Here is a 15,047-nt window from a genome sequence, read left to right as displayed (position 1 = left end):
AACTGTCATAATCATGCTTGCGGCAAAATAAATTAATTGAGGCATAAAAGTGATACAAGAACTCTGAAGCAAATTAAATCATCGAGGCTTAGTTGAATTTTGTTCAGTCATATGCATGCGTGAGCATGTGCCAAGTCAATTCGAATGAATTATTCAGAGGAGGATACCACAATGTCATACCTATTTATGAATAAAACAATGCAAGCAAACATCTATGACATGCTACTCATATTAATAAACTGGAGCTAATCATGAGAGATCATGAACTACTAGACTTTCTTAAATGACATATACCTCACATGAACCAACTAAGCATGCTCACATGGATGAGTATATGTATAAAAATGAAAACAAATAGAGTTCATACCAGCCTCTCACCACAGTCGAATTGTCGTAGATCGTCATTATTGCCTTTCACTTGTGTAGCTTGGATAATATGAAATGAAAACCACGCTCCAGCCATCGAATACCATTGAACTCATAATGAACTTTACAAAAACAAAGAAGAACAGCAAATATTTTTGGTGTTTTCGAATTGGAAACAAGAACAAAAGGAAACAAGCAAACAAAGGAAAATCTTTTTGGATTTTCTTATAGCAAACCAACGATAACAAATAAAGCAAAATAAAAGCAAGAAACCAAAATAAACAAATGGTGAAGAGAAACAACAGAAATATTTTTGGTCTTTTTGTGTTTTAGGAAAGAAACAAAGCAAAAACTAGAAAATGAAAACTAGAAAAGTCACATAAACACAAAGCAGCAGGAATTCGTCAAACTTGACAGCAGTACAGTAATCGATTTTTAAGAAATTCTTCCGCTGCTCTAATCGAAAAGTGTTCAACTAATGAAAGTTAGATAACAACCTGGGGAACATGCTCAAATATTGGCTTCGCAAAATAACGTTCTGGCTGTTTTTGAGAATTTTTATGGTAACAACCCAGAATCTGTTTTCAATCAACACTTCCCCGAATATCATCTCCCTCTCATTAGAAAACCACTTAAAGAAACTAAACAAGTATATACAAGTATCCAGCAACCATAATATGCAAAGAATGAGTGATGCCGGTATACCTCCCCCCAAGCTTAGGCTTTTGGCCTAAGTGCAGTTCAACCCCAGCGAGGGTCAGGGTTCCGCGCCGGTGGATCATACATGGCGTAGTCATAATAAGGTCCCGGTGCAGAAGGAAAGGGTGAAGGCTCCACATGCCCAAAATGTTGATGCGAAGAACTTGCTGCATCGGATGACGAGTCGAGGTGTTCCTCGGCCTCCTCCGTGCCGCCTCTTGCATGATGGCCATCTCCCTCCAAGTATGCATTCAGTTCACCTTCTGTGACTGACCAATCCTTCCTGGAATCAAAGTTAAACAGAACAGGTGCAGGCAATCCTACTAGTTTTTCAGTTTTCTTAGTTGTTCTCCAAGTTTTCTTGTAAAATGTTATCTTGTAAGACAGGTTACTCAAATTAGATGAATCAGAAACAAATTCATGTTTAATCATGGAGACTATGTCAAGTTTCTCCATGGAGAGCGGAATATCAAGATGGTGAGGTTCTACTCCATGCATAGCTAATAAACGGGAGTTGATGAGACCTCCACAAATTCCTCCCTTCTCACGGTTAGTAGCAAGTCTATATGCTATCAGAGCACCCAAATTATATGTCCTATCACCTTGTAATGCAGCAGATAGGAACGCTAAATCCTGGATAGATAACTTACTACCATTCTTTCTAGCAAGAACGCATTTGGTGATGAAATAAGCAAAGTAACGAATAGCTGGGAGTTGAATGCTACTAATTTTACCACTATCCTCTGAGAAGCTTCTTCCATGACAAATCATCTTGTAGAGATTCAAGAGCTCTTGCGGTGATCTCTTCATCTTCTCGCACGATCCCCATTGCGGCACTCTAATGGCTGCACAAAAATCATTGAAAGGCAAGTTGACAGTTTTATTATAAATTTTGTACCTAACCATGGGGTTAGATTGAGACCAATTGAATTCAAAGTCCTGCACTACAGACATAGTCAGTTTTGCATATTGGCATGGTTCATCAACAACAAAATCATCCAACCCTGCACGAGAAATTAGATTCTGAACATCTCCCAAGATTCCTGCACTTCTCATGAAATCAGTGCATGAGTAGTAGGAGGGGTATACTCCCTCTTCCCGGTGAACTCTCATGACTTGTTGCACCTCCAATTCTTGTTGGTTTAGTTGATGCCTATTCCACTCCATTTTCTGAAATTTTCAACAATCATTATAAAATTTGATTTGGTGACATATTATTGAAGGAAACTACTATAGGAACTTGCTAGAGTACTAATCATGCATCAAAACTAGTTTCTATAACTTAGAACAAGCATGCAAGCTCACTAAACATGTTACCTACAGCAGCAAAATATTCAAGATATACTCAACCAAACAAAATTCTACTTGGATAATCGGAGGAGTCACATACCAAGGAGCAAATGTGCCAAATTTCAGGAAGAAATCTGGGCTGAGCAAAGAGATCGAAAAATCTGGAGTTCTTGAGCAGAAACGCGAGTGGGAGGAAACTGGTGCGAGCTTTTTCGGGAGAGAGAAGAGGATGGGAGGAAGAGATGAAAAAGTGGGCAAAGGGGGGCCCACACACCAGGGTGGCGCGCCCCCCTTGCTGGCCGCGCCAGCCAGGTGGGAGCCACCCTGGGGTGCCCCACTGATCATCCCCAGGTGTTCCCAGGTGCCTCTTCGAAAAATAGGACCAACGGTATAATTTTTGTGAATTTTTGAAAACTTTGAAAAATGCACGTTTCTGGGTATTAATTTTATTATTACTGGGCAGGAAAAGATTTTTGAAATCTCTATACAACTAAAAACTTTGCAAAACAAAAGTTCTACAGCAAGTAGAACAAGTGGAGGAAGAAAGAGATGTTGTTTAACTCCTCTATGCATATAAAATGAATTTGTTAACAAGGTTGATCAAGTCTTGTCACCAAATAAATTTTACATAACATATGAAGAAATAAACCTCAAATCAATCATGTTACCTTGTATTGAATTGATATGGATCCATCATAATATTTTGATATCCTTCTTTAGGCTCATATATAGGACAATCAATAGTTCCAACTTTGATAGTTCTCACATTAGAGATGGTATTAACTCCACATACTTTGTCAATCCTCTTGGGGAAATAGACGGTATGCTCCTTATCATCAACATTGAAAGTAACCTTTCCTTTATTGCAATCAATAACAGCCCCTGCGGTGTTAAGAAAAGGTCTCCCAAGAATAATAGACATATTATCATCTTCAGGCATTTCCAACACAACAAAATCAGTTAATATCAAGCAGTTAGTAGTAACTTGAACAGGAACATCCTCACATATACCAACAGGAATAGCAGTTGATTTATCAGCCATTTGCAAAGATATATCAGTAGGTATCAACTTATCTAAATAAAGTCTCTTGTAGAGAGAAAAAGGCATAACACTAACACCGGCTCCCAAATCACATAGAGCAGTTCTAACATAATTATTCTTAATAGAACAAGGAATAGTAGGTATACCTGGGTCGCCCAACTTCTTTGGAACTTTGCCATTGAAAGAGTAATTAGCAAGCATAGTGGAAATCTCCTCATTAGGAATTTTCCTTTTGTTAGTGACAATATCTTTCATATACTTTGAATAAGGAGGCAATTTAATAGCATCAGTCAAAGGGATTTGCAAGAATAAATGTTTCATCCAATCGCAAAATTTATTATAGTGTTCTTCTTCCTTTGATTTTAGTTTCTTAGCAGGAAATGGCATTTGCTTTTGAACCCACGGTTCTCTTTCATTACCATGTTTCTTAGCAATAAAATCTTCTTTAGTATACTTTTTATTTTTAGCATGCTTTTCAGGTTCATCTTCAACCTCTTCTTTATCAGAAGCATCATTCTTATCATTATTATTATCATGTTCATTACCACTTTCAGTTTCAGCATTAGAAATAGAAATACTATTAGGATCATTAACAGGTTCAGAGGATTCTACAACATTTTTATGTTTCTTCTTCTTTTTCTTTGAAGGTGCACTAATTTCTTTAGTTCGTTGAGAATCTTGTTCAACTCTTTTGGGGTGCCCTTCAGGATATAGAGGATCCTGGGTAGAAACACCGCCTCTAGTTGTTACTTCATAAGCATGTTTTTCTTTAGAATTATTTTTTAACAAGTCATTTTGCACTTTAGTGAGTTGATGAATTTGAGTTTGAATCATATGAAAATGTTTAACAACCATCTTAACATCATTGGAGGTTCTCTCCACAATATCATGCAAATTGCTAATAGCTTGAGAATTTTCCATTAGATGATTCTCTACTCTCATATTAAAATTTTCTTGCTTAACAATATAATTATCAAACTCATCTAAGCATTGAGCAGGAGGTTTTGAATACGGAATATCTTCCCTAGTAAAGCGTTGAAGGGAGTTTACCTCAATCATGGATGAAGGGGGAATTGTCTCGCATAAATCTTCTATGGGAGGTAAGTTTTTCACATCTTCGGATTTAATACCTTTCTCCTTAAGAGACTTCTTGGCTTCCCTCATATCTTCATCATTTAATTTAATAAAACCCTCTTCTTCAATATCGGTGTTGGAGCTGGTTCAGGTGTAGACCAATCATCATGATTCTGGCCTATTTTAGCCAATAATTCTTCAGCTTCGTCTGGAGTTCTTTTCCTGAAAACACAACCAGCACAACTATCCAAATATGCTCTAGACTCAATGGTTAGTCCACTATAAAATATATCAAGTAAATCATTCTTTTCCAGATCATGTCCAGGTCGAGCTCTGATAAGAGAACAAAATCTTGCCCAAGCTTCAGGCAATTTCTCTCCATCTTCCTGGTCAAATCTATAAATTTTCTGTAAAGCAATATGTTGAGCACTAGCAGGAAAGTAGTTTCGAAAGAAAACATCACGCAAATCAGTTGGACTTTTAATAGAACCAGGAGGCAAATTATTATACCAAGTTTTAGCATCATCCTTTAATGAGAAAGGAAAAATTTTAGCAACAAAATAAGTACGCATCTTGATATCATCAGAAAACAAGCTACTCATAGAAGAAAGTTCAATCATGTGTTCTACAGCACTTTCTTTTTCAGTACCACAAAAGGGTGTTTTCTCAACAATAGCTATATGAGATAGATCAAGAGAAAAATCATAATCTTTATCCTTAATGTTTATAGGAGATGTGGCAAATTTAGGATCAGGGGATAGCTTATATCTAACAGTATGTTGTGTGAGCAACTTTTTAATTTTTCTTGCATCAGTAATAGCATTGCATTTATCAATAAAATCATCATTAAGCTCCACATAATCCTCATCAGGATCATCACTAGAATAATCAACAGACTCAGGTGAACTAACAGGTGTAGCAGTATTAGGAGTTTCAGTATTTTCAATTTGTCTAGACCTAGCAATTGTAGCATCTAGAAAAGATCCCAATGAACCACTATCATCAAGCACAGCAGAAACATTATCAATATTATAAGAGTTTTCAGATTCAGCAGAAGTACCAGCAAGTGAAGCTGGCGGCGGTGAGACAAGTTGACTCATCACAGATGGTGAATCAAGAGCAGCAGAGGTACTCAGAGTTGTACCTTTTCTTGTAGTGGATGGTAATATGGCGACTTTAAGATCGCGAGATTTACCCATGATGGAGAATTTGCAGCGAACAATATCAATCCAAGTGAACTTCCAAATAAAGCTATGCTCCCCGGCAACGGCGCCAGAAAATAGTCTTGATGACCCACAAGTATAGGGGATCGCAACAGTCTTCGCGGGAAGTAAAACCCAATTTATTGATTCGACACAAGGGGAGACAAAGAATACTTGAAAGCCTTAACAGCGGAGTTGTCAATTCAGCTGCACCTGGAAACAGACTTGCTCGCAAGAGTTTATCAGTAGTAACAGTTTTATAGCAGTAGCAGTGGTGAAATATCAGCAGCAGTGTAACAAAGACAGCAGTAGTGATTATAGTAAACAGCAGGATTAAAATACTGTAGGCACAGGGATGGATGAACGGGCGTTGCATGGATGAGAGAAACTCATGTAACAATCAAAGCAGGGCATTTGCAGATAATAATAAAACGGTGTCCAAGTACAAAGCAATCCATAGGCATGTGTTCCATATTTAGTCGTACGTGCTCGCAATGAGAAACTTGCACAACATCTTTTGTCCTACCAGCCGGTGGCAGCCGGGCCTCTAGGGAATCTACTGGAAATTAAGGTACTCCTTTTAATAGAGTACCGGAGCAAAGCATTAACACTCCGTGAACACATGTGATCCTCACATCACAGCCATCCCCTCCGGTTGTCCTGATTTCTGTCACTTCGGGGCCTTTGGTTCCGGACAGCGACATGTGTATACAACTTGCAGGTAAGATCATAAAGCAATGAATATCATCATGAATTGATAACATGTTCAGATCTGAGATCATGGCACTCGGGCCCTAGTGACAAGCATTAAGCATAACAAGTTGCAACAATATCATCAAAGTACCAATTACGGACACTAGGCACTATGCCCTAACAATCTTATGCTATTACATGACCAATCTCATCCAATCCCTACCATCCCCTTCAGCCTACAGCGGGGGAATTACTCACACATGGATGGGGGAAACATTGCTGGTCGATGGAGAGGCGTCGGTGGTGATGGCGGCGATGATCTCCTCCAATTCCCCGTCCCGGCGGAGTGCCAGAACGGAGTTTCTGGTCCCGAGATGGAGTTTCGCGATCGTGGCGGCGTACTGGGAGGTTTCTGGCGACTTCGACTTCTCCCCGTGCGTTTTTAGGTCGAAGGCGTTAAGTAGTCCAAAGGAGGGCATCGGAGGCCGGCCGAGGGGGCCACACACTAGGGCCCCGCGCCCCCCTCCTGGGCCGCGCCGCCCTAGGGTGTGGGGCCCTCGGGCCTCCACCTGGCTTGCCCTTCTGGCTCCGCCAGTCTTCTGGAAAAATAGGACCTTTCGCATAAATTCCGAGGATTTTCCTGTTGGATTTCTGCACAAAAACGAGACACCAGAACAGTTCTGCTGAAAACAGCGTTAGTCCGTGTTAGTTGCATCCAAAATACACAAATTAGAGGCAAAACAATAGCAAAAGTGTTCGGGAAAGTAGATACGTTTTGGACGTATCAAGCATCCGCACCCCTTCCAGTATTAAGTTGCAAACAACAGACAATTGCATTAAGTATGGTGCGTAATGTAATCAACACAAATATCCTTAGACAAAACATCGATGTTTTATCCCTAGTGGCAACAACACATCCACAACCTTAGAACTTTCTGTCACTGTCCCAGATTTAATGGAGGCATGAACCCACTATCGAGCATAAATACTCCCTCTTGGAGTCACAAGTATCAACTTGGCCAGAGCCTCTACTAGCAACGGAGAGCATGCAAGATCATAAACAACACATATATGATAGATTGATAATCAACTTGACATAGTATTCCATATTCATCGGATCCCAACAAACACAACATGTAGCATTACAAATATATGATCTTGATCATGATAGGCAGCTCACAAGACCTAACATGATAGCACAAGAGGAGAAGACAACCATCTAGCTACTGCTATGGACCCATAGTCCAGGGGTGAACTACTCACACATCAGTCCGGAGGCGATCATGGTGATGTAGAGTCCTCCGGGAGATGATTCCCCTCTCCGGCAGGGTACCGGAGGTGATCTCCTGAATCCCCCGAGATGGGATTGGCGGCGGCGGCGTCTCTGGAAGGTTTTCCGTATCGTGGCTCTCGGTACAGGGGTTTTCGCGACGAAGGCTATAAGTAGGCGGAAGGGTAGCGTCGGGGGGCTTTCGAGGGGCCCACACCATAGGGCGGCGCGGGCCCCCCTCTGGCCGTGCGGCCCTATGGTGGCGGCGCCTCGTCGCCCCACTTCGTATCCCTTTCGGTCTTCTGAAAGCTTCGTGGAAAAATAAGACCCTGGGCGTTGATTTCGTCCAATTCCGAGAATATTTCCTTTGTAGGATTTCTGAAACCAAAAACAGCAGAAAACAACAACTGGCTCTTCGGCATCTCGTCAATAGGTTAGTGCCGGAAAATGCATATAAATGATGTAAAGTATGTATAAAACATGTGAGTATCATCATAAAAGTAGCATGGAACATAAGAAATTATAGATACGTTTGAGACGTATCAGAAAGCTATGCTCAAGACCGTAGAACAAAGCAACTACTCACAAAGCTGAGTAACCAAAGTCCTAATGACAAAGGTTATACTTTGTATGATGGAGTCATCAAGTATAACAACATGATATGGCTAGGTAATCATCAAGAGGCTACATTATAGGGGAATTGGTGGTCATAGTGGATTCACAACAACATACAACAAAATCATAGCTCTATTTGCTTGGTCCGAAATGAAACAGGATATCAAAACCTATGTTAGTGAGTGCATAATATGCCAAGATGCCAAAATTGAACTTGTGGGTAGTCCAAGACTGATTCAACCATTGCCAATCTCACATAAAGCTTGGGAAATTGTTAGTTTGGACTTTTTTGAAGGATTACAAAAATCATCAAAGTATGACTCTATTCTAGCTGTCATAGACAAATTTACAAGATGTGGTCATTTTGTCCCACTAACACATCCTTATACAACACAGACAGTAGCCCAAGCATATGTTCACCACATCTATAAGTTGCATGGATTACCTAAGGTCATCATCTCTGAGAGAGAGAGATAAAGTGTTTACTAGTGCGTTCTGGCAGAGTCTGTTTAAGTTGACTGACACTACTCTCAACATGAGCTCAAGTTACCATCCTCAAAGTGATGGTCAAATAGAGAGGCCCAATCAGTGTATGGAAACTTATCTCAGGTGCTCAATCAGCTCCCACGGAGTGGTCCAAATGGTTGTCCTTAGCTGACTTGTCGTATAACACCACCTTTCATTCAAGAATTGGTAAAACTCCTTTTGAAGTGCATAATGGTTACAAACCCGAACACTTTGGCATTCAAGATTTATCTATGCAAGATTCTATGGTTGTTCCTGATCTTCAAGCTTGGTTCAAAGATAAGGATGATATGCAGAAGCTAATCCAACAGAACCTGCTTCGAGCGCAAAAGAGGATGAAAATTCAAGCCGACAAGAAACGTGTAGAGCAACAGTTCTCAGTGTGGGTGATCAGTTATATCTTAAACCGCAACCTTATGTGCAGACATCACTAGGAATAAGATCAAATCAAAAGCTGAGTTACAAATACTTTGATCCGTATGAAGTGCTGGCAAAAGTGGGTGCAGTAGCTTACAGGTTGCAGTTACCAACTAGCAGCAAGATTCACCTTGTGGTGCACCGAAGTGTTGGCAAAAGTGGGTGCGGTAGCTTACAGGTTGCAGTTACCAACTGGCAGCAAGGTTCACCTTGTGGTGCACGTACCTCTTCTCAAGCAGGCACATTACCTGGGAATGCATCATGCAATCGAACTTATCCTCATAGTGCTCGATCGGTGCTAGATGACATCTCCACACCATTGCACGTACTTCATACTAAGACAACTGCTGCTGGTACAACCTTTGTTCATTTGGTGCTGGTTCAGTGGTCGGGATTGCCAAATTCCTCGACAACCTAGGAGAATGAACAGAGGCTTTGGCAAGAATTTCCCAATATTGTTGCTTGGGGTCAAGCATCTTCTCATGAGGGGGAGAATGTCACGCCCCAACCCGCACGAAGGAGTACAAGTATAAAATCCAACATCAAGGGGCCCATCACTAGAGCGAGAACAATAGATGACCATATTGTCGATGACTTGTAATAGTCGAACACGGGAAGAGCCTGTATTTGCTTCTCCTCCCTCTCCGAACTTTGTATCGATGAATTCCTGACTATTTGGTGCGTAGCCATTAGTGGGTTTGTCACACTAGTGTATAAGCAAGAATTAAAGTACAGCCGACCCCCACTAGTGTCCCTCACAGCACCCTCTCTCTCCCGTCATCAGAACGCAAAAGCATGACATGTAACTTACCATTGGCATGATCTGCAACTCAGGTCAGTAGCAGTAGAACTTGAGCAGCCTATACTAGCTAGTACCATGCCACTTGAATGCATCCGTCACTGGATTGAGCATATAGTAGGCATGAACCACCTGCCCTCAATATTCACCACACAATTTTGCTCCCTGGACTTATAAGGCAGCTAGCGCACTCGTCTAGGAAGAGAAAACTTAAGCAATAAACAACAATGACTCTTCTTCATCGTTTCAAACAAACATCGTCTCTTCCAATTGTTTCAACAATGGTGGTGGTGGTGGTGCTGCTGATGGCTGTGCTGTTTAGCGTGTCGGACGAGTAAAACCTCCATATTTTTCGTATTAAATAACCGTATTATTGCTTACATTTATTTGAACAGCACTGCCAATCTTACTCCCTATCTCTATTTGATTTTCACTTCTTACAGTAGCAGCGACGCAGCACCCCTCAACCCGGCCAAGAATCGACTGTACTCGCGCGTCCTCCTCCCCAAAGAAACCGACGGCCCGCCGGCACGCTGGATCCACAACCAACTGAAAGGACGCGGCTCCGACGCGATCACCCTCGCAGTGCGAGGAGACAACATGCGCTTCCCCCGCTTCGCCAACCAGGGCGGAACCTGGCACGCCTGCCGCAGCGACGACCTCCACGGCCTTACCCTCGCGGCGAGGCTGAGCTTCGACGACGACTACACCAGCCTCCTCGGCGGGCACGAGCAGCTCAAGGGCATCCGCGTCGACAAAGAGGCTGCGGCTGATGCAATCGCCGAGCTCGCGCGGTTCAGAGCGACGAACCGGACGTCAGGATCGGACGCCGCTGCTGCCGACGACGCGGGCGCGAGGCGGGCGTGGGCGACGCTCAAAGTCGCCATCAGCGAGCCCCTGCGCTTCAAGTCGATCCGCCAGAGTGTGAGCGCAGCCTGGAAGAACGGCGGGACGACCCTGGACGACCGCCAGGTGAAGCTCGTCGCCAACGGCTACTGGAGGACCATGTCCTGCGCGCTGCTCATCGCGGCGCAGAACGGCGGTGCCTGGCAGAGCGAGGAGGCGGTGCACCTGCGGTCCATCGGCATGTTCACCAAGGAGGACGTCCTGAAAGAGATCGATCTGATCATGTGGCCAAAGGACTGCAGCGAGCCCATCACTTTGGGTAGTAGGTATTTCATGTGATTATTGTGTGTGTGACTGTGTGAGCCTACTGTTCGTTAGCACTCCAGATAATTGTAGTTTGAGTTGATGGACCTATCACCTTTCTCCCGCTCACCAGCATATGGTTTCCAGGTGCCCAGTTGGTTGTTAAGATCTGCACCAGATAGCAATTAATACATATTGGAGTACATGCTAACCCTTTTTTTGTTGTTGAAAACACTGTTGTTACTTTTGTTCGAGATGCTTAGACATTCCTGTTTGTTTTGTGATTCTTAGTTAGCGTTGCAGGCAACAATTTCTGAGGCACACACATGGTAGATGCGTCTTGTAACTGCAGCATGGCCATTCTAGCTTTATAAAAGCTGGCCAATACACATCTTTTCTCTAAAAAGTTTGGACCATACATGGCAGATGACCAGTTGTTGACCGGAAGCAGATGTATATGGTAGCTTTGGTACATATGAGCAGGAGGTTGCAGCAGATGGCAGTACATATTAGGGCATGAGCAATGGAGGCAGCGTGTCCAACTAGGCTTGGATAAAACTTTTAACATATGCATGTCATGTTGTGGTCCCATTAATATGCCCTTCTCTCAAAGCTGATTTAGTTTTTCTCTTTCTCTCTCACATTTTCACTTAGGGTGTGTTTGGTAGCCCGGGTCACCCCAACATCTCCTTCTCACTAGAGACATGCTGAGCTCAGATAGGTTGAGGTGAGATTTTGTTAATGTTTGGTAGCCCGTATATGTTGAGAGATTCTCTGGTAAGATGTTGTTTGGTTACACTTGTATGACCTGAGATATGTTTCCTTGCAATCTACATCCTAGGGATGATATAAAATTACAAGAAGATCCAAAATTTTACACAGAGCTCCCTAAACAGAAAAAGAAAAAAGCAATCGGGTCCTTGAAATAGGGACAACCGCATCTGGCCGGAGCTTGGTCTCGGAGCTGCGGCGGTGGCGCTTGGCCGTGGCCATGGAAGTCGCGCGTGGAGATGTCCGTGGCGGCGCTGGTCTCGGAGCTAGAGCGGCGGCGCTGGTCTCCGAGCTAGTGCGGCGGCGCTGGGTCAACCGCAGCTGCCGCGGAGCTCGCGGGCAGGAGGAGCTCGAGCGCGTCGGGCCGTGGAGAAGCTCGAGCGCGTCGGGCCGAGGCGGCGGAGCTTGCAGGTGGTGCGAGGAGGCGCGGCGGAGCTTGCTGCTAGTGCGGCGGAAGGCGGCGGCGCCCGCGTGGGCGTGGACGCGTGAGCTGCTGCCTGCAGGCGGCGGCCGGAGGGATGGAGGCCACGGAGAGGGTCGGCGGCGGCGGGAGGGCAAGATGCGGCGGGGCAGGACGGCGCCGGCGGGAGGGAGATACGCGGCGGGGCGGGACGGCGCCGGCAGGAGGCCGGCCTTGGCGCGGAGGGGCGCCGGCCTGAGGAGGGAGGCGGGATGGAGTCCCGATGGGAGAGAAAGAATTGGGGGAAAATGAGGAGAGGAAGAAGTGGGGGTGGGGGTCTGGGGGGGTGCGCGGGGCCAACTACAGTGTTTTGCGGGATGAGTTGAGCTCGGGCGAGTTGTGAAGCCCGATTTGAGCTTCGCAACTCAGCCTGGCTGAGAGCCTTTTTTCGCATGAGTTGGGCATAGCTGAGATGGACCGAGCCGGACTAACAAACAACAAATAGCTACTTGGGCTAGGTTGGGATGAGATTATCTGAGATGAGCCGGTCTACCAAACACGCCCTTAGTTTTCACTTTATGGCTGAAGAGGCTGCTTCCTGATGAAGAGGCTACCTCCCTATCCGAACCTAATTTGGACCACCCGAACCAAGATAAAGCTGTGAGGCAACACCTCTAGGGCTATGCATTGGCCATGCCCTTACGTGCTAACCATTATTTTTGTGCAAACACTGGTTACTTTTGTTCGAGATACTTAGACATCCCTGTTTGTTTTATGATTCTTAGTTATTAGGGTTGCGGTCAACAACTTCTGAGGCACACACATGGAAGATGCCTCGTGTAACTGAAACATGACCATTCTAGCTTTATAAAAGCTGCCCAATACACTTCTTTTCTCTAAAAAGTTCGGATGATACATGGCAGATGACCAGTTGTTGACCGGAAGGTCATGTATGGTAGCTTTACAAGTGCTGCTGGCTGGTGGTCAAAGCCGACGTGCTAGATGCTCTCCAGGCGATCTTCCTTGGCCCTGATCAGGGGTTCGGTGGGCTAAACTCCGCTTTCCTCACCATCCTCCCCAACGTCGATGGCGCGGTAGAGGTGAAAGATTTTCGGCCAATCAGCCTCGTCCACAGTTTCGGCAAGCTTGTCGCCAAGCTTCTCGCCACCAGATTGGCTCCTCGGATGCCTGAGCTGGTCCACGCCAACCAGAGCGCCTTCATGAAAGGACGATGCATCAAGGACAACTTCGTCATTGTGCAGTAGGCCACGAGGATGCTCCATCAGCGGAAGGTGCCGGCTGCTTGTGCGTAGTTGACGTATTGCAACGGCGCCAAAGTAGGTTCCTTGTGACGGTAAAGCACTCGTCCGTTGGGAACTCCAAGAGGAAGGTATGATGAGCACAGCAGCAAGTTTCCCCTTAGTAAGAAACCAAGGTTTATCGAACCAGTAGGATTCAAGGAACACGTGAAGGTTGTTGGTGACGGAGTGTAGTGCGGCGCAACACCAGGGATTCCAGCGACAACGTGGAACATGCACAACACAATCAAAATACTTTGCCCCAACTTAACAGTGAGGTTGTCAATCTCACCGGCTTGCTGTAAACAAAGGATTAAATGTATGGTGTGGAAAATGATGTTTGCGAAGAACAGTAAGAACAAGTATTGCAGTAGATTGTATTCAGATGTAAAAGAATGGACCGGGGTCTACAGTTCACTAGAGGTGTCTCTCCGATAAGAAATAGCATGTTGGGTAAACAAATTACAGTTGGGCAATTGATAAATAAAGAGGGCATAATAATGCACATACATATCATGATGAGTAGTGTGAAATTCAATTGGGCATTACGACAAAGTACATAGACCGCTATCCAGCATGCATCTATGCCTAAAAATTCCACCTTCGGGTTAGCATCCGCACCCCTTCCAGTATTAAGTTGCAAACAACAGATAATTGCATTAAGTATGGTGCGTAATGTAATCAACACAAATATCCTTAGACAAAGCATTGATGTTTTATCCTTAGTGGCAACAGCACATCCACAACCTTAGAACTTTCTGTCACTGTCCCAGATTTAATGGAGGCATGAACCCACTATCGAGCATAATTACTCCCTCTTGGAGTTACAAGTATCAACTTGGCCAGAGCCTCTACTAGCAACGGAGAGCATGCAAGATCATAAACAACACATAGATGATAGATTGATAATCAACATAACATAGTATTCCATATTCATCGGATCCCAACAAACTGAAAGTGCATGGAGCCCCCATGTGTGGTTTTGGTAATTAATGACAATCCCTATGGACTAATGTTTGCATTGAGTTATATTTGTAGGAGTTGTCCATATGCAATTCTTGAACCATTTGTTGGCTTCAAGGTTGCAATAAGAAGAAATTGATGAAGGAGATTAAGTGTCAAGTATGTCTTGAAGATGAAGATGAAGTGAGCCCTCAAGTTACTTCAAGACATCAATATGATGAAGAATGAAGAATGAAGTGCAAGTTCAAGATGAGCCATCTCGAAGAGATCCTTTGCTTGAGTCTTGCCATCCACATGGTGGTCATGGTTATGTGAAGATGCGCCGAAGAAGAAGCTCTTCCATGGTGGATTATGGGGGAGCAATCCATAAGACTTCGTCAAGCAAGCACAAGCAAGAAAGGCGTTCCATCTTGTTGAGGTCAAGATCGTCGTCATCGAGCTCAAGTGGAATGCGCAAGTATAAGGTTTGCTCTT

At 44.1% G+C, this 15,047-nt stretch overlaps 1 protein-coding gene across 1 annotated transcript; it reads left to right on the top strand.

The window, feature by feature from the left end:
* Positions 1-10,273: 10,273 nt before the first annotated feature.
* LOC127315233 (protein synthesis inhibitor II-like) lies at positions 10,274-11,177 on the top strand. Its single transcript, XM_051345738.1, has 2 exons — positions 10,274-10,326; positions 10,436-11,177. Exons 1-2 carry the CDS (start codon positions 10,274-10,276, stop codon positions 11,175-11,177), a joined length of 795 nt encoding a protein of 264 aa, XP_051201698.1.
* Positions 11,178-15,047: the final 3,870 nt, after the last annotated feature.

Source organism: Lolium perenne, chromosome 7 (assembly GCF_019359855.2).
Source record: "Lolium perenne isolate Kyuss_39 chromosome 7, Kyuss_2.0, whole genome shotgun sequence".
NCBI classification, from domain to species: Eukaryota; Viridiplantae; Streptophyta; class Magnoliopsida; order Poales; family Poaceae; genus Lolium; species Lolium perenne.
The sequence above is the reverse complement of the archived record's forward strand: the minus strand, read 5'-3'. Positions and strand labels throughout refer to the sequence as shown.